Below are 16,300 nucleotides of genomic sequence, written 5' to 3'. Positions count from 1 at the left end.
AAAGGCATGCAACTATCAAATTCAAGGAAAACTAAACCAAACACTTCAGCAATCACCGTACACTTCTTCTATTTTTGGTTTTTGGTTTGCTCTTTTTCTTTCTTAATACAAAAATCTAGAAAATCAGTAGGTCTAAAATGGTTGGGTTACTTCTCCTATCTTGGGAAAAGAGATACAATCGGATCGGATATATAATATATAGATAGATACACACACAAACTTACATATATCTAAAGCCCCTTCTTGCTTCGCTCTCTCTCTCTCTCTCACTCTGTTTTCTCCTTTTCAAGCCTTTCCCCTTCTATGTTCTCCTCAACAGATTTAGTCGACTGTCATTGGTTGCGTCATGCAACATCTGAAACGGGCTTTTCTCACAGTCGTCATTATCTCGGTTTCAGCCGCCTCAAGGAGATTGACAATCTCTGCAAAACAAGGACGGACTTCAGGGTCTGCATCCCAGCAACGTGTCATAATCTCGCCAAGCACAGGGAGACAATCTGTTGGGACCGTGGGGCGAACTCCTCGGTTCACCACCGCAAATGCAGCTTGAACCGCCGTCATGTTCTGGAACGGTAACAGACCTGTTATCAACTCCCACAGCACGATTCCAAAACTATACACGTCCACTTTTTGTGTGTAGGGTCTATGCTGGATCATCTCTCTGCATTAATCAACAGAAAGGAATATAGTCTATATATAACTCGCAGAGACTTGAAGTTACCAAGGACAAGAAAAGGATGGAAAAATGATTTACAATTCAATAACTTAATTCAACTTACGGGGCCATCCATCTGTAAGTTCCAGTCTCTGGAGTCATCCCTTCGGTTTGAACTTCAATTCTTGCAACGCCAAAATCAGCAATCTTGATGGACCGATCAGCTGATATGAGGAGGTTATCTGACTTTAGATCCCGGTGTATAAAGTTGCGCTCATGGACGTAAGCCATACCCCTGGCAACATCCAGTGCCTGCATAACAGCCAACTTCAAAGGTACAGCTCGGTTTTGTCTCTTAGTCAAAAACTGTCTGACCGAACCTCCTTTTGCATATTCCGTCACGATGCACCACACCATTGGTTTAATACAGGCTCCGATAAACCTAACGATGTTGGGATGCTTCAAAAAGGCAAGCATAGAAACCTCCTGCTGAAACTGCTGTTCAAGGGCTTGTGCCTTTTCCGGGCTATGTTCTGGCCTCTCGAGTAGCTTAATGGCTACGTCCTCTCCATTGTAAGTCCCTCTGTATAACTTTCCAAAAGCCCCTTGAGCAAAAGCAGGACCCATGTGAAGTTTCCTCAGGTCTATAGTCCACTCTTCATAGTTTGCCAGTCCCTCGGTTGGATATGTAGTATCCATCAAGGCTTGTGCTAAGGCATCATCGTTAAGTGCATGAGTAACTCGTCCTGGGCGAAAAACGCTTTGGCCATCAGAGGGAGCATAGGGACGGCGCATAGGCTTCAAACCAGGATGGCCAATAAGAGCATCACTAGAACCAACGCTACTGTTATCCACAGACATAGACACAGAGCCACCAGCATTACTTGTCTGCATACTGTCAACGGACATGTTTGTACCTTCTTCCCCGAGCTTTTGATAAAAGTCTTGGGTGAAGGCATAGTAGTTGTTATCGTTGTTATGATTTCCAACAGCGTGCATATCAAACTTTGGATTCTCAAGCATCCTGTCCAATCTCGCGCTATGTATTACGTATATGATGTCTGACCGGACTGCAAGTCACATGTAGATCTCTTTCAATCACTTCAACATGCACCTAAAGCAAAGTAAAGGAGAGACAAAAGGAGAAAAGATATGAGAAACACAAAATTAGATTTCTGACTTTGTAACAAGAAAACAAATGGCTAGCCCGTGCATTCAGGTTCAGCACAGATGAAGCAATCGGCGATCTTTCTTTCATTGCAGTAAGCCAGTAACTACCAAATAAGGAAAAAAAAACTTACCTTTAAGAACAAATCAATAAGGGAGCCACCAGAAACAGAAGTTAATCTTTGTGCAACCCGTATCAAAACTCGTGATGCTCTACACACCCTAAAAATAGAAACATATAGACATGTTAATGTTACTAAAAAGAATGAAAAATTCGTAAATTTAAGACCTTTTGATACTCAACTCAGCTACACGGTGGTTCTAATGGAAGAAAGCAAGTAACTTCACAACCATTGAATTACAAAATTTCATATCAAAGAAGCAAAAAAAAGCTAAGAATAACAAATGAGAGGTCCTAGAAGAAGGATAAAATAACTCGTCTATAAACCAAACCAAAAAAAAAAAAAAAAGAATTCACAGATCCGATAATTCCAATAATGAGATAAGCTAAAACAACAATTCATAGATTACCTAGAGCTTCACAGACCTCACAAAATCTGAAAGGAAACACACGAAACCCCTTGAGGCCTTTGGTGGGTACTGGATAAGTAATAAAAGGATCAAAACAAATAAAATCTGAATCCGATCAAGAAAATTCAAAACACCCCCACACACAAAGTAATCAGATCGCAATCTTAAAAAAAAGCTTAACTTGTGATCAAAAATTTGAGAGCTAAAAGAACTCAGAAACCTTAAAGAAGCAAGAGATGGTCTCGAAACGAAGAAGAGTCAGTCGTCGCTTCCCATTTACTTTTTTTTTTTCCCAGAATTTTTTTTTTCTTTTTGAGATTTTTATTTAATTTTTTGGTCCGTCCTTTGCTGGCAAATTCGTTTTTTTTTTTAATTAACTGAGACAGCTACCGAACCATACTCTCTCTAATATCAAACTGTTTCACACGCGCGCTTTGTCATATAGACACGTGTCCAATCACCGTGTCGTTTACGCCGTGGATAATTTCGTCGTACTAAATCACACTAATTCTAAAGTATTGGGGTCTAAACGAATATTATAAACATTAACGGGGCCATTCCGTGTTTTTCTTTTTTTTGATATATGGAAAGCTTTAGGGTTTCGTGGTTTTCGATTCAGTGGGCTTTATTGATTTTGACTCATCCTTTAAGCGAGCCGTTATGTCGTCGTCGGAGTCTCAAATGCCGTCGGAGGAATCTGGAGAGAAGATAAGCAAGAAAGCAGCGAAGAAGGAAGCAGCGAAGCTAGAGAAGTTACGCCGCCGGCAGGAACACGAAGAAGCTACTCAGAAAACGGCTTCGATGTCTCTCGAAGAGAATGACGAGTTTTCAAGTAACTACGGTGACGTGACTCTCAACGAGTTGCAATCGACGGAGGATCCGAAAGCTGGGAAATGGAGAGAGGCTATTGAAGGAAAAAAATGGATCGATGTGAGCGATTTGGTTGAAGAGATGGCGGAATCGGAGGTTTTGATCAGAGGTCGAGTTCATACGAATCGTCCGGTGTCTGGTAAACTGGGGTTTGTGATCTTGAGAGCGAGTGGATCAACTGTTCAGTGCGTGGTTAGCCAATCGGAGCAGAATAAAGTGGGCGCCAACATGGTTAAATACCTCAAGCAGCTGAGTCGCGAATCCTTTGTCGATGTTATTGGTGTCGTCGTTCTCCCTAAGGAGCCTTTGACTGGAACTACGCAGCAGGTTCGTTTTATTTTCTTCTTGTTTTCAGTGTCTCGTTTCCTTTAGTTGTGACATTGATGACTCATGTTTGTGTTTGTGGATCGATAATGCTTATTAGGTTGAAATTCAAGTGAGAAAAGTGTACTGCGTCAACAAAGCTTTGGCAAAATTACCTCTCAGTGTGGAGGATGCTGCCCGAAGTGAAGCGGATATAGAAAAATCTCTTCAGGTATAGTTTGCTATTTTTAAGTTTTGGAGATATAGTTGGAACTGGTACAATTTTGTTTTGAATTTCTGATCATTTGTGTTCTTCTGATGCTTCTATGGTGGTCAATCTGTTCATTAGAGCTGTTGTTTTCATGATTTTTGCAGAGTGGAACGCCAGCTGCTCGTGTCAATCAGGATACTCGTTTGAATCATAGGGTGCTTGATATCAGAACACCGGCTAATCAAGCCATCTTCCGCATTCAGTGCCAAACCGAAAATGTAAGGGCTTGATCTTTTTAAAAAACATGGAGGAGGATTAGGCGGTTTTCATATCTGTTAGTTATAGATATGAGCCTGGTTTGGTAACATATTTGTGTTTGCATCATGACTAGGATAGGATAGCCACTATAAAAATGTGCTATTAGTATGTTTTGATATTTCCATGATTTGGTTGCTTCGTTCTATGTTGCTTTGCTGAATTAGCTATCACTTTTGTAGGCTTTCAGAGAAAAATTACTAGAGAAGTCTTTTGTTGGAATCCACACACCGAAACTGATGGCTGGTAGTAGCGAAGGAGGTTCTGCTGTGTTTAGGTTGGAATACAAAGGGCAACCTGCTTGTCTCGCTCAGTCTCCTCAACTTCACAAGCAAATGGCAATATGTGGTGACTTGCGACGCGTCTTTGAGATAGGTCCTGTTTTCAGAGCAGAAGACTCGTTCACTCATAGACATCTGTGTGAATTTGTGGGTCTTGATGTGGAGATGGAGATTCAGAAACACTATTCCGAGGTAAGATTGTGCTGTTAAAAATAGAATTTATCTCAAGTATCTTCTATTGTACCAGTGGTGCTAATATCTCTCTTGTTTGTGCAGATAATGGACCTTGTGGACGAGTTATTTGTGTTTATATTCACTAGTTTGAATGAGAAGTGTAAAAAGGAACTGGAAGCTGTTGCAAAGCAATACCCATTTGAACCTTTGAAGGTACCATATGCAGTATAAGCAAGGAATATTAGAAACTGAGTTTTTGTATCTTATTGGATTCTGATCATTGGCACTAAATTGCAGTTTCTACCAAAAACATTGAGGTTAACTTTTGAAGAAGGGGTTCAAATGCTGAAGGTATGACTTGTATTTTACCTGAGTTTTTCGAATGGACCTTCAATAATCATTGTAATCTTGATGTGTTGACAGGAAGCTGGTGTGGAGATTGATCCTCTTGGCGATCTAAACACTGAGTCTGAGAGAAAACTTGGCCAACTTGTTTTGGAAAAGTAATCCATTTCTTTTATCTACCCATGTTTGATATTATTTTTGTTTTCAAAATGGTTTAGTTCTGTATCTCACAGTTACAATGTTGTCACTGTGTGTTGTTGATTTCGACAGGTACAACACTGAGTTCTATATTCTGCATCGGTATCCTAAGGCAGTTAGGCCGTTCTACACCATGACTTGTGCCGATAATCCTCTTTACAGCAACTCTTTTGATGTCTTCATCAGAGGTACATCTTTGAGTTATACTTTTTTACCTTGTGTGTTCTCACTGATTACGTTACTGCTCATTTGATTCTAAGTCAACGTGTTCTGTCCTAGGTGAGGAGATCATATCAGGAGCTCAACGTGTCCATATCCCAGAAGTCTTGGAGCAACGTGCAGGGGAATACGGCATTGATGTGAAGACAATATCCACATACATCGATTCATTCAGGTAATTTACGAACTGGACCAGCGCGGTTCCGTTAGTAGTTAGTTTATCTGAGTTGTTCTCTAAACAGACAATTGCTACAAATAATGTTAACAGGTATGGTGCACCTCCACACGGTGGGTTCGGAGTGGGGCTGGAGCGAGTGGTGATGCTTTTTTGTGCACTGAACAACATCCGGAAAACATCGCTCTTCCCTCGCGACCCTCAAAGGCTTGCACCCTAAAATCTTTTCAACTTAAAGCTAATGAGTGAATAATTGTCAGACTCCACAATTTTTTCTCATGAAGCTTTTTGAGAGTTTAGACTTTTACTTCTTGCCTAATTCTTGTCATTTTGTACAATTGAATCTTGGTTTTAGCGCTGTGATGCGTATGTTACATTTACGTTGTCGAGTAACTAAGCTTTTCTCCAGATATTTGAGTCTTTGTTTTATCAAGATTAGATCCGACAAATTAGTGGTTCCCAGTTCCGTCTTTCCTGTTAGATGTATAAACATCATCATACCGAGTTAGGATCCGGTCTTTTTGCTAGGTCTTAAACTCTTAATAAAAGTACGGGTCATTATGGGTAGCAACTAGCAATAATGGGGGAACGTGAAGAAGTCTCATAACTCAATTCCAATGTGTATACAGGCACCACATTATAATGAAATAAAATTGTAACCAGAGCATATGGCACACATGGTCTTATATTTGCCTAATTTCGACCCACATTGTAATGGAGTTATAACAAATGTATCTTCTTCTTCTCTATTGGTTGGGTGGATCTCAACTCATGAAATTCTTCTGATGTTGTGATGAATCTACTATAAGCAAACTTTGATGAGAAACTACCACTACTACTCTTCTTCTTCCACTCTTTCCCACACATACTTGGATAGAATAAAACATACATATAATTTATCTGTGTGATAAGATGATCTGAGCAACAATGTAAACAACCAACATGGTTTTAATACCAATTGACCTAGCTGAAGCTTCTAACAGTGAGCTGGTTATCTTTAGATACCGTTAATATAAAATTTCCAAGAGCTCTTATGTTTATCAAAAAGAGGGAATACGTTTAGAAAAACTTTTGTTTAGATAAATGGATGTGATGATAAGTCTATATTTCAAAGCTGAGAGAAGATCACATTTGCCACATTCAAAAAGGCTCGACTTTGTTACTCTAACAAGACTGAAGTAGCCATCATAAGATTAGAAATGGAACTGGATCTTATCTGGTTGTAGCTCTTGCACTCATGGATGTGTGATAATTGGTACTTCTGTGTTTTCTGTAAGATGTATAAACATCATCATACTGAGTTGGCTCGTTTGGATCAGCTGTTGCCCCAAGTCCCAATCTCCCTGAGCCACTCTTTTTATCGGTGCTTCCATCTGCGTATGTTCCCGTCTCAGGGTCCACCTGTAGATTGGGAGGTGGAGGAATGCAGGCACCTCCTTTCCGTTGTGGACTATCTCGCTCATAATTATCATAGTCGTCCTGTGATTCAGATCCCATGGGACCTTCGCTTGGGTTGACCTCTCCAATCTCTTTGAAGAACTTAGATACTCTCTCGAGTACTTCAGATTGAGGTGTATCAGATGGTGGTATGACAGTTGGGATATCAAGAGGGCTCAATGGAGAGTACGGCACACCACTACCTATCTGCATCTTTCTGACCATCCCAGGGATCAGACCAGGAGGAAAGAGAGGATATGGAGGCGGCTTCTCACCAGCAGGTGGTTGGGTTGGTGGAGGAACAGGAGCGTTAAGCGGCATGGAACCGGGAAAAGCACCAGTAGGCATCACATTTGGGATGAACTGCTGGGTTGCGACCGGATTAGTCAGATGCTCTAAATTCATTGTGCCAGGGACATTACTGTTTGGTGGCTGTTGCAGCATTCCTGCAAATGCATACAGATAAAAAGTTGTTGATGCATGGTCAAGTCTATGTCATATTCGTCTTACACATAGGTCGAGTTATATATATTTTTTTGTCTCATTCACGGAAGAGCGGGAGTACCTGGACGTTGTAAGGAGTTTGCTGCTATGATGGGCGAATGAGAAAAAGTATTTGCTGGTGGTCCAGTTTTCATCTCTTTCTCAAGGGAGGAGATGGTGTCTTGATCAAAAACCTCCTTAGAAGCCCAAAACTGCAAAATCTTCTCCAGACGAGACTGGTTTTCTTCCTTGTTCTGTGGAAAGTGGTAAATCCTCCCCAGCATGGAACCCAAAACAGGTCTAAAAGCAAGAGCTTCATTGTCAAACTCGTGCAAGTTTGTCCTCCGTTGCAAACTGTGTTTAAGGAAGCAAAACATTAGTGAAAAAAAGTTAAAAATATTAGGGTGGAAGCATCATAATGTTGCAACCTATCATAACATAACGCTAATAAGATAAACGAAAAACTACATCTATGCATAATTTCTCTTACATTATGTAAACAGCGATCAAGAAATTAAGTTTAGATACCTGTCGAAGAGAATGTCATTAGCTAGATAAACTATGTGCATCTGTCTATCAGAATCATCCATTGCAAAAACCCTGTCTCTTAGTGCCTCTGCTAAAGCTGGTGCAAAGGGAGATCTCTGCATGAACCAAATCTTAGCACTTTTGATAGACTCTTTTGTGCCATTAAGGTTGCCTAAGACGCCATTTAGTTCCATCGCAACATCAGTAGGGAGTGGACCAGAAAGACCTCGAAATCCATGAGTTGACTGATCAAAATCAGGGCGAGCATGGGGAGCAAAAGGATGAGGCTGCGGAACATGCTGTTGCACCTGGTGATGGTCATGGAATGATGGGAAAGGAGGTTGGCGGATTGGTGGAACTGCCAAAGCACCAGGCACATTGTTCATTGAAGGACTCATCATGGGATTTGGCGGATGATGATGTATCATATTCATAGGCATAGAAGATGACGGAAATGGAGGATCAAAGGGTCCTCCAGGAGGATGCATAGAGAGAAAGTGCTTATAACGGTAATAACCATGCCCTTCACCCCCAAACAAAAACGCATAATCAGGATTATCCTTTTGTCTATCTCGCATCATAGCCTCAAACTCCGGACCATTCTTAACCGAATACTCAACAAGCTTATCAATACGTTTTTGCAGCTCTGGATCAGCTGGTGGAGGATGAGGAGGAGGAGCTGAATCATACGGTCCAGGGAATGGTGGAGGAAGGTGATGTGAAGGTAAACGAGGAAGGAAAGCTTGAGGTTGCTGTTGACCAAACATCTGGGGATGAGGAGGATGAGGAAGAAGCTGCTGCTGCTGTTGATGCATAGGAGGATGTTGGTAAGGGAACTGCTGCATAGAAGGATGAGGAGGTATGAAACCAGAAGCGTTCACTGGTGGTGGATACTGTTGATGTTGCGGATGGAATCCAAATTGTGGTTGTTGTTGCTGTTGAAAGTTGGGTCCTTGTTGCTGCTGTTGCTGAGCATAAGGCAACCCAGAAGACGCAGCGTAATCATGCTGCCTTCGATCCATTACTTAACGTTGAACCACTTGTGTGTTCTATAGATTCAGCTATACTGTTCCTGAGAAGATTGCAAAAAGCAAAAGCATTCAAAATTAAGGTCATAAGAATCAAAGACAGCACAAGTTCTCAATGCATTCAAAACGAGAGAAGTAAACCTCCATTAGCGAATTAACGAGAAACATGGAACTACACACAGGGTGATTCAACAACAAAGCGACATCGTTTAAAGAATCTGACTACAGCTAAAATCGTAAACCTAACAGCACGAAATTGAAGAGAGCGAGATACAATACCTAATTCTATAAACTTACACAAAGAAGAACGCAGCTATCTGAGAAAAGAGTTGAATCGGATGGAGCAGAAGCTAAACTCTACCAGAAGAAGAAGAAGAAGAAGACGCTTGGATCCGGAATGTCTTAATTGGGCCACGAAGCCCGAATACTCGACCCGGAATCTATTTTGACTAAAGCAGTTGACCGACCCGAGATCCAATTAACCCTGATCCATACCCGACCCGAGATATTAAGCAGATAAACCCCAGAGAGAGACTGAGTAAACCCTTAAGAATCTCTCTCCGCCATTAAACAAAAAACTCTTTCTTTCTTCTTTCTTCTGCTCGATAATTTTATGAAAAGCTACGGAATCACTCTCCGCCGTACGATTTATTAAGTTTCTGGATCAAGCGGAGTATTCTCAATGCAGAGAACCATCTCTCTTGCCGCTGCTAAGTCTTCTTCTTCTTCTTCGACTTCGGCTCTATCCCTTCGTCCTCTCATGGCTAAGGTTTGTGTTTTCGATTCTTCCTCTAATGGGATACTGAATTGTTAGATTCTCGATTTCAATTTTTCTTCTTTATGGCTAGATTATTATATTTTCGTCCTTCTAGTATTGAAATGGAGTCAAATTTGTTTCTTTGAACTTCAATTTGTCGTTTATGTTATAACTCATGGAGATTACTTGTGTGTTGTTGTTGTTGTTGTAGTTGCAGTGCAGGGCGATTCAGAATTTCCCAGCTTCCTCTTCCTCTTCAATAGCTCGGGTCGATAGAGTATATCGAAATGTATCCCAGCTTCAGTTTAAAAGAGAAACTGCAAGTTGTCTTAAGTTAGCTTCTGCACTTCCTTCGCATCTAAGTCTTCTTGGTTCCCTTAGTTATGCAGCACACTGGAGCACTTCGACTTCTAGGTGCTTTGGAAATAGTTTCAGACCGTTTACGAGGAGATATTTTTCTCAAGTCCTTAATATTGGAACTAAGGATAGCGTTGTTGGTGGTGTTGAAAAGTTTGGTGAGAATAAAATAGGTTTCAAGAAGTTTAATAAGAAGTGGAAGAAGCATAAGGTTTTGGCTTCCACAAAAGCTGAAGTGGTGGCTTCTACTGAAACAGTTGCTGGAGATGTTAACAATGGCATCAAGGTGGAACTTTCAACTGTAGCTTCACCTGTTACCAATGGTAAGCAAGCCTCTACTGTCAAAACAAAACAGCGGCCAAAGATCAAGAAAGTCCAAGATAAATCTTCATCAACGGAATCGATTTTGGAGGCTGTCCCTGTAGAAGAGAGTTTGAAAAGTGGTTCCAAGCCAAGACATTCTGGTTCCAATGCACAAAAACAGGAGCAGGCTGGGAAATTTTCTTCTCAACTCCCCAATACTGGAACTAAGGATAACATTGTTGGTGTCGATGATAAGGCTGGTGGATCTAAATTAGGTTTCAAGAAATTTAATAAGACCCGAAAGAAGCTTAATGTCTTGGCTTCCTCGGAAGCTGAAGTGATGACTTCTACTGAAGCAGTTATTGGTGATGGTAGCAGTGGCACCAAGGTGGAACTATCTTCTGCAGCGTCACCTGCTAGCAGTGGTAATCAAGTCACTACTATCAAAACAAAACGGCCCCCTAAAAGCAAGAAAGCCGAAGATAAATCTTCTTCAGTTGTACCAGTTTTGGAGGCGTTCTCTCTTGAAGAGAGTCCGAAAAGTGTTCTCAAGCCAAAACATTCTGGTTCTGGAAATCGAAAGTCGTCATCTGCTACGGTATTAATATTTAATATTTTTAGTAACATAATAGTCTTACCCTTGCTTAGTTTACCTAACAGTACAGTTCTCAGAAGGAGGTGGCAAAAAATCCCACTGTGGCGGAGCCCAAAATTCCTGCTCCATCAAATTCCAAGTCGAAAAAACCGCATTTGAAGCCAACAAAAGCAAGCAATGCACCTAAACAGAAGCTGGTCCCTCAACAAATGAAGAACTCTATAGAGCATCGAGGTCAAAATGCATCTAAACCGCTTTATCCGCCAAGTGGAAAATCTGTTATTGTCGTTGAGTCAGTCACAAAAGCAAAGATTATTCAGGGTTATCTTGGTGACATGTATGAGGTTTTGCCAAGTTATGGTCATATCAGGGACCTGGCCGCAAGGTCTGGTTCAGTGAGGCCAGATGATGATTTTAGCATGGTTTGGGAAGTTCCATCTTCTGCCTGGACTCATATTAAGAGCATAAAAGTGGCATTAAATGGGTACGATTTCTTGCTATTTCACTACTTTATAAATTCACTGTTACTGTTAACGTCTATTCCATAGTTTTAGAATAATTTCCGGGTGTGACATTGTGCTGTCTAGCTATTGAGATTTGTGACTGGTTCAAGCTTCAGATGATATGAACTACTTCTGTGCTATGGTTTTTCTTATTGTGCTTCTCTATCTCATTTTGTTTACCTTATTCCTCAGAGCTGAAAATTTGATTCTTGCGTCGGATCCAGATCGTGAAGGAGAGGCAATTGCCTGGCACATCATAGAGATGTTGCAGCAGCAGGGTGCCTTAGATGAAAGTATGACAGTAGCAAGGGTTGTTTTCCATGAAATAACTGAGTCAGCAATAAAAAGTGCACTTCAGTCCCCACGAGAAATTGACGGGGACTTGGTACATGCTTATCTTGCACGGCGTGCTCTTGATTATCTAATCGGATTTAATATTTCACCAGTACTTTGGAGGAAACTACCAGGTTGCCCGTCAGCTGGGCGAGTCCAGTCCGCTGCTTTGGCTCTTGTATGTGATAGAGAAAGTGAAATTGACGGATTTAAGCCTCAGGAGTACTGGAGTGTAGGAATCAAAGTGCAAGGGAAAGATAATTCAGCCACATTTTCAGCTCACTTAACCAGTTTAGATTCAAAAAGGTTAAATCAGCTTTCTATCAGCTCTGAAGCCAATGCACAGGACATTGAGCAAAGGATCAGATCTGAAGGTTTTCTAGTGAAGGGCACTAAAAAAAGCACTACACGGAAAAATCCACCAACTCCGTACATAACATCAACCCTTCAGCAGGATGCTGCTAATAAATTGCATTTTTCAACAGGAAATACCATGAGAGTTGAGAAACTGAAACCTTTTACTTTTTCGTTTACTTCTCATTGACTGCATATTCTGATAATAAAGTACACTGCAGCTCGCTCAAAAACTATATGAGGGCGTCCAACTGTCTGATGGTAAATCAACTGGTCTTATAACATACATGCGGACGGATGGTTTACATGTGGGTGGTTCTTTAATTGTGTATTTTCTGCTATGGGCATTCTTTTTGTTTTGATTTTCAAGAATTGGCTTTCTGACTGATTCATCTTGCTATCTGTTACAACTTCACTTTAATTTTCCCTGATTTGTGTGTTCCGTTTTTCATTTGTTTCTGTTCCCATCAGATAGCTGATGAAGCTATCAAAGATATACAGTCCTTGGTGACAGAAAGGTAAGGCATATAAATGCATCTGTGAAGTTATGCTTCGTTAGTCAGTGTGACTCGAGAAAACTGTAGCAACTATTACTTACTATCTGCAGGTATGGGAAGAATTATACATCAGATAGTCCTCGTAAATATTTCAAAAAGGTTAAGAACGCTCAGGAGGCCCATGAAGCTATTAGACCTACCGATATACGTAGATTACCGTGTAAGTAAATAATTTACCATGCTTCCGTAAGATTTGTGGATTTACATTAGTCATCATCAATAATTTACCATATGATTTACTGTCGTAACTCTCAATATTTTTCTATGCATTTCCAGCAATGATTGCTAGCCTGCTTGATGCTGATTCTCTAAAATTATATACCTTGATATGGTCACGAGCTGTAGCATGTCAGATGGAGCCTGCTTCCATTGCGCAGGTATATATGTGCTACTTTTCACTTCAAATCATGCGTATAGTGTCAAGTAGGTTCTTACTGAGAAAAAGAAAGGAAAAATGAGAGTATTTAACTGTGTTTTCCCATCTACCGGTATTGATTAATGAGAATTTAATATTTTGAAATCCAACATATATCTCCAATTATTTCCTGATTCTTTTCTTTGGCAGATACAACTTGATATTGGAAATTCCTCTGAATCCATTATCTTCAGATCATCATGCTCAAAAGTCGAATTCCTTGGATACCAGGCAGTTTACGAGGTACAACCTATCTCATATTATCGTTGATTACCCGGCAGTTATATCATTAGATGGGTTTATAATGTTTCACATGTGCTGATGATTCCGTAGATTTGGCTTTAGGAGCAATTCTTCGTAAAAACGTTCCTTCTTATCGCTGTGATTGTTTGTTTTGACAGAGCTTTTGCCTATTGTGGATTTTTATATTGTTTGATATCAGCTAATGCTTGATGCTTCTTCTCTTTGGATATGTGCTAAAGTTGTTTTTTGTTGTTTCTCCTGGTGATATTGTAGGATCCTGAAGCTAAAGCAATCAAAAATAAAGATGAGGATCAGAATAGAGAGCGTGAAGAAACTTTTGAAACTCTCAGTTTGTTAAAGGTATACCATTTATAATAACACAACCTTGTTTTTTCAGCTGTGCTTTGTACCGTGGTTTCATTTTCTTTCTGGCTTTAATTTTCTCTTTCATTAGAAATACTGGACATTTATTTGGTGTTCCTCCTCTTGTTAGGATGGGGATCTGCTACATATTGGTGAAGTGGAGCTCAAGCAGCACCATACACAGCACCCACAACGCTATTCTGAGGGGTCTCTGGTATAGCACTCCCATTTCCTTTGTGTCAAAAGTTTTTAAGATCCAGTTCTACAGTTTGTTAATCATTAGTGTAGGTTCTTTTGGAATTAGCGGTCATGGTGATTTAGTTTCTATAGTCAAAGAGGAAAGGACATGATTAGGAAGATGAGAAGAGGACACTGACACAATTTTGTTTCCAAAGATGATCTGTCCTTTTGCCTTGTTTCTTTATAAAAATCTAACTTAATTTTCTTAAGTTCAAGACTCAACTAATCAGGAGACGTGTAAGGAAATCTGACACTTCACATTTTAGTCTTTATTAGCTCATTCCCGGTTCAACTAAATTGCTTTCACTTAAGCTTCCAAACAATGCTTTCGTTATTCTTGAAGTTAAGCATTGATCTTAAACAGTCCAAATGATAAGGAGTTTCTTTTTGTATGAGTGCTGAATCTGGTTGTTGTGCAGACATGAGGCTGAGATTTTTTTACTGCCTCCAGGTTTCACGATACATAATTTGTATGTTTTAATGTATTTCAGATTAAAAAGCTCGAGGAGCTCGGGATAGGTAGACCCTCGACGTATGCATCTATATTTAGGGTTTTACAGGTATGTGCTCGTATTGAACGAGTGCTTCTTTCTCTTGCTGAATGTTAAGATGTTCTCCCTTTCATGTGAGGCATAGACTGGCAGCATTTTGACTTTTATTTTTTTTACAGGAGAGGAAATACCTAACAATAAAGAGTAGAGCCCTGTATCCGGAATTCCGTGGGAGGATGGTATTTTCCTAAAAAAAATGATCTCACTAATTGATGATTTGGATATCAACCATCACAACGTAACTTTCTAACCTCTGAATAATCTTTCCAGGTTTCAGCTTTTCTTAGCAACTACTTCACTGAGATCACAGACTGTAGTTTTACTGCTGATATGGAGACTGAGGTGGGTATTTAGTTTATTCTTCACTTGACTCTCTGTTAACTATAGCAGTTTCTACATTTGCATAGTTATTTTCCAATATTGCAAAATGAGATACTCAATTTTTCCTTGTGAATTATTTTCCTTTCAGCTTGATAACGTTTCTGGTGGTGTAACTGAATGGAAAGGTCTCCTAAGAGACTACTGGACACGATTCAGTGCGTATTGTAAACGTGTTGAAAATGTCCAACGCCCACAGGTACCTTCTTACAAGAATGAACTCTGGAAGTCTTACTTTCCTTCTACAATTCTCTCGTTAGTTTATTACATTATCATACATTTACAGGTGGAGAAAATGTTGGAAAAAAAATATGAGGACTTTCTGTTTTCTTTCCTTCCTGGTCCCAGTAGGACATGCCCAAGGTCTGCATACCATTTTTACCTGCTACTTAATCAAAGTTAGAAATGCTAATCAATTTCAGGATAGAGCTTCTGATTCAGAATTTGAAGAAACCCATGCTTTCATATAAGGCTGCCCATGCTAAATATATTTTCTCGTTAGTGATATACAGAGGAGGCCTAAATAAGACGCAAAGTTCCATCTTAGTATAAATGAGTGTATGTTGACCCTTATTGGGTTTCTTTCCATGTTTCAGTTGTATGGAAGGCACCTTAAGTTTCAAAGTAAGTAAGTTTGGTACGGGGTATTTCATCGGTTGTGATCATTACCCTTCATGCAAGTAAGTCGCAGGCTGTTGAGTCTCTAACTTTTTTTACACCTGAGATGCTTACTTATGTATTCTCTCTCCATCATATTTTACCTGTTAAGTTTTTCTTTGAATTTTTTATCTATCTATATTATTTACACGGTCACTGATATAATTGGAGCTTTCATATACAGGTTCGTTGCTAAAACGCTTTATGGAGAGGATGAAGATGAAGATGATCCTCCAAAGAGTACCTGCGTAGAAGAGCCCAAATTGCTGGGTCTTCATCCCAATACCAGTGAAAAGGTCTCGCTGTTCTGACTCTTTCAATTTTTCTTAAAAATTTAATTTACTGAATCCATTTCCTTGTTCAGGTTATTTTGAAATGTGGCCCCTATGGGCATTATGTACAGCTCGGTGAAGATAAAAAAGGGCACTTACCAAAACGAGCAAATGCATCCCATGTATGTTGGAGTTTTATCAGTTTAAATTATCGGTTAAAATTATATATATGTTGGAGTTTTTATCAGATAAAACAGGGCACTTACCAAAACGAGCAAATGCAGCCCATGTTTCTCTTCTTACATAAATGGAGCCATATTGATTACACGTCCAGTGCGCATATGTGTTCCATTTATGTCCTGGTTAATGCTTACCTTTTTTAACTGATATTTCTCCTGCAACCTTATTTTCAGATTAAGGATTTGAACTCCATTACGCTTGAAAATGCTCTTGAATTATTACGCTATCCTCTGACACTGGTAAGACTAATATAACGGTTAAA

The 16,300-nt window shown here is 39.9% G+C and overlaps 4 protein-coding genes across 11 annotated transcripts in view; 2 read left to right on the top strand and 2 right to left on the bottom strand.

The window, feature by feature from the left end:
• On the bottom strand, positions 14 to 2,677 carry LOC104730179 (serine/threonine-protein kinase HT1). 2 transcript variants are annotated; one of them, XM_010449310.2, is made up of 5 exons: positions 2,574 to 2,674; positions 2,354 to 2,422; positions 1,957 to 2,044; positions 780 to 1,769; positions 14 to 661 (listed from the first exon to the last, which is right to left on the bottom strand). In XM_010449310.2, exons 4-5 carry the CDS (start codon positions 1,676 to 1,678, stop codon positions 322 to 324), a joined length of 1,239 nt encoding a protein of 412 aa, XP_010447612.1. In that variant the 5' UTR covers positions 1,679 to 1,769; positions 1,957 to 2,044; positions 2,354 to 2,422; positions 2,574 to 2,674; the 3' UTR covers positions 14 to 321. The 2 variants fall into 2 exon arrangements, with proteins under 2 accessions (XP_010447612.1, XP_010447611.1); XM_010449309.2 differs by lacking the exon at positions 2,354 to 2,422 and having other exon boundaries at positions 2,574 to 2,677.
• Positions 2,955 to 5,877, top strand: LOC104730178 (aspartate--tRNA ligase 2, cytoplasmic). Its single transcript, XM_010449306.2, has 10 exons — positions 2,955 to 3,550; positions 3,648 to 3,758; positions 3,902 to 4,015; positions 4,235 to 4,525; positions 4,610 to 4,720; positions 4,805 to 4,858; positions 4,931 to 5,010; positions 5,123 to 5,238; positions 5,330 to 5,444; positions 5,538 to 5,877. The coding sequence occupies exons 1-10, from the start codon at positions 3,014 to 3,016 to the stop codon at positions 5,662 to 5,664; spliced, it is 1,656 nt and encodes a 551-aa protein (XP_010447608.1). The 5' UTR covers positions 2,955 to 3,013; the 3' UTR covers positions 5,665 to 5,877.
• On the bottom strand, positions 6,503 to 9,305 carry LOC104730177 (calcium homeostasis endoplasmic reticulum protein). 4 transcript variants are annotated; one of them, XM_010449302.2, is made up of 4 exons: positions 9,200 to 9,288; positions 7,893 to 8,964; positions 7,447 to 7,718; positions 6,503 to 7,327 (listed from the first exon to the last, which is right to left on the bottom strand). In XM_010449302.2, exons 2-4 carry the CDS (start codon positions 8,912 to 8,914, stop codon positions 6,657 to 6,659), a joined length of 1,965 nt encoding a protein of 654 aa, XP_010447604.1. In that variant the 5' UTR covers positions 8,915 to 8,964; positions 9,200 to 9,288; the 3' UTR covers positions 6,503 to 6,656. The 4 variants fall into 4 exon arrangements, with proteins under 4 accessions (XP_010447604.1, XP_010447606.1, XP_010447605.1 ...); XM_010449304.2 differs by having other exon boundaries at positions 6,657 to 7,327; positions 7,893 to 8,958; positions 9,218 to 9,305; XM_010449303.2 differs by having other exon boundaries at positions 6,657 to 7,327; positions 9,218 to 9,298.
• The window catches only part of LOC104730175 (DNA topoisomerase 1), a 9,058-nt gene continuing 2,239 nt past the window's right edge, over positions 9,482 to 16,300 (top strand). The window contains exons 1-20 of one of the 4 annotated variants that reach the window (XM_010449298.2): positions 9,482 to 9,689; positions 9,889 to 10,935; positions 11,013 to 11,416; positions 11,628 to 12,267; positions 12,344 to 12,430; positions 12,594 to 12,640; positions 12,730 to 12,839; positions 12,956 to 13,056; positions 13,245 to 13,337; positions 13,611 to 13,697; positions 13,831 to 13,914; positions 14,432 to 14,500; positions 14,611 to 14,670; positions 14,762 to 14,833; positions 14,961 to 15,068; positions 15,156 to 15,232; positions 15,466 to 15,549; positions 15,711 to 15,822; positions 15,891 to 15,980; positions 16,212 to 16,277. In XM_010449298.2, the coding sequence (XP_010447600.1) occupies positions 9,603 to 9,689; positions 9,889 to 10,935; positions 11,013 to 11,416; positions 11,628 to 12,267; positions 12,344 to 12,430; positions 12,594 to 12,640; positions 12,730 to 12,839; positions 12,956 to 13,056; positions 13,245 to 13,337; positions 13,611 to 13,697; positions 13,831 to 13,914; positions 14,432 to 14,500; positions 14,611 to 14,670; positions 14,762 to 14,833; positions 14,961 to 15,068; positions 15,156 to 15,232; positions 15,466 to 15,549; positions 15,711 to 15,822; positions 15,891 to 15,980; positions 16,212 to 16,277 (3,525 nt within the window). In that variant the 5' untranslated portion in view covers positions 9,482 to 9,602. Of the gene's footprint in view, positions 9,690 to 9,888; positions 10,936 to 11,009; positions 11,417 to 11,627; positions 12,268 to 12,343; positions 12,431 to 12,593; positions 12,641 to 12,729; positions 12,840 to 12,955; positions 13,057 to 13,244; positions 13,338 to 13,610; positions 13,698 to 13,830; positions 13,915 to 14,431; positions 14,501 to 14,610; positions 14,671 to 14,761; positions 14,834 to 14,960; positions 15,069 to 15,155; positions 15,233 to 15,465; positions 15,550 to 15,710; positions 15,823 to 15,890; positions 15,981 to 16,211; positions 16,278 to 16,300 lie in introns of all 4 variants that reach the window. The other 3 variants (XM_010449296.2, XM_019233989.1, XM_010449297.2) reach the window with 3 other exon arrangements.

Source organism: Camelina sativa, chromosome 12, assembly GCF_000633955.1.
Source record: "Camelina sativa cultivar DH55 chromosome 12, Cs, whole genome shotgun sequence".
NCBI lineage: Eukaryota > Viridiplantae > Streptophyta > Magnoliopsida > Brassicales > Brassicaceae > Camelina > Camelina sativa.
This window is presented reverse-complemented; position numbering and strand designations above follow the sequence as displayed.

What these genes read in the sequence shown, in the direction of transcription:
- LOC104730179 (XM_010449309.2), bottom strand. Translation starts at nt 1,678, where the DNA reads ATGCTTGAGAATCCAAAGTTTGATATGCACGCTGTTGGAAATCATAAC. An exon ending in ACTTACAGATGGATGGCCCC is followed by an intron (nt 662 to 779) that starts GTAAGTTGAATT and finishes TGATTAATGCAG; the next exon opens with AGAGATGATCCAGCATAGAC.
- LOC104730178 (XM_010449306.2), top strand. Translation starts at nt 3,014, where the DNA reads ATGTCGTCGTCGGAGTCTCAAATGCCGTCGGAGGAATCTGGAGAGAAG. An exon ending in ATATAGAAAAATCTCTTCAG is followed by an intron (nt 3,759 to 3,901) that starts GTATAGTTTGCT and finishes TGATTTTTGCAG; the next exon opens with AGTGGAACGCCAGCTGCTCG. An exon ending in ACATACATCGATTCATTCAG is followed by an intron (nt 5,445 to 5,537) that starts GTAATTTACGAA and finishes TAATGTTAACAG; the next exon opens with GTATGGTGCACCTCCACACG.
- LOC104730177 (XM_010449304.2), bottom strand. Translation starts at nt 8,914, where the DNA reads ATGGATCGAAGGCAGCATGATTACGCTGCGTCTTCTGGGTTGCCTTAT. An exon ending in AATGACATTCTCTTCGACAG is followed by an intron (nt 7,719 to 7,892) that starts GTATCTAAACTT and finishes CCTTAAACACAG; the next exon opens with TTTGCAACGGAGGACAAACT. An exon ending in AAACTCCTTACAACGTCCAG is followed by an intron (nt 7,328 to 7,446) that starts GTACTCCCGCTC and finishes ATGCATTTGCAG; the next exon opens with GAATGCTGCAACAGCCACCA.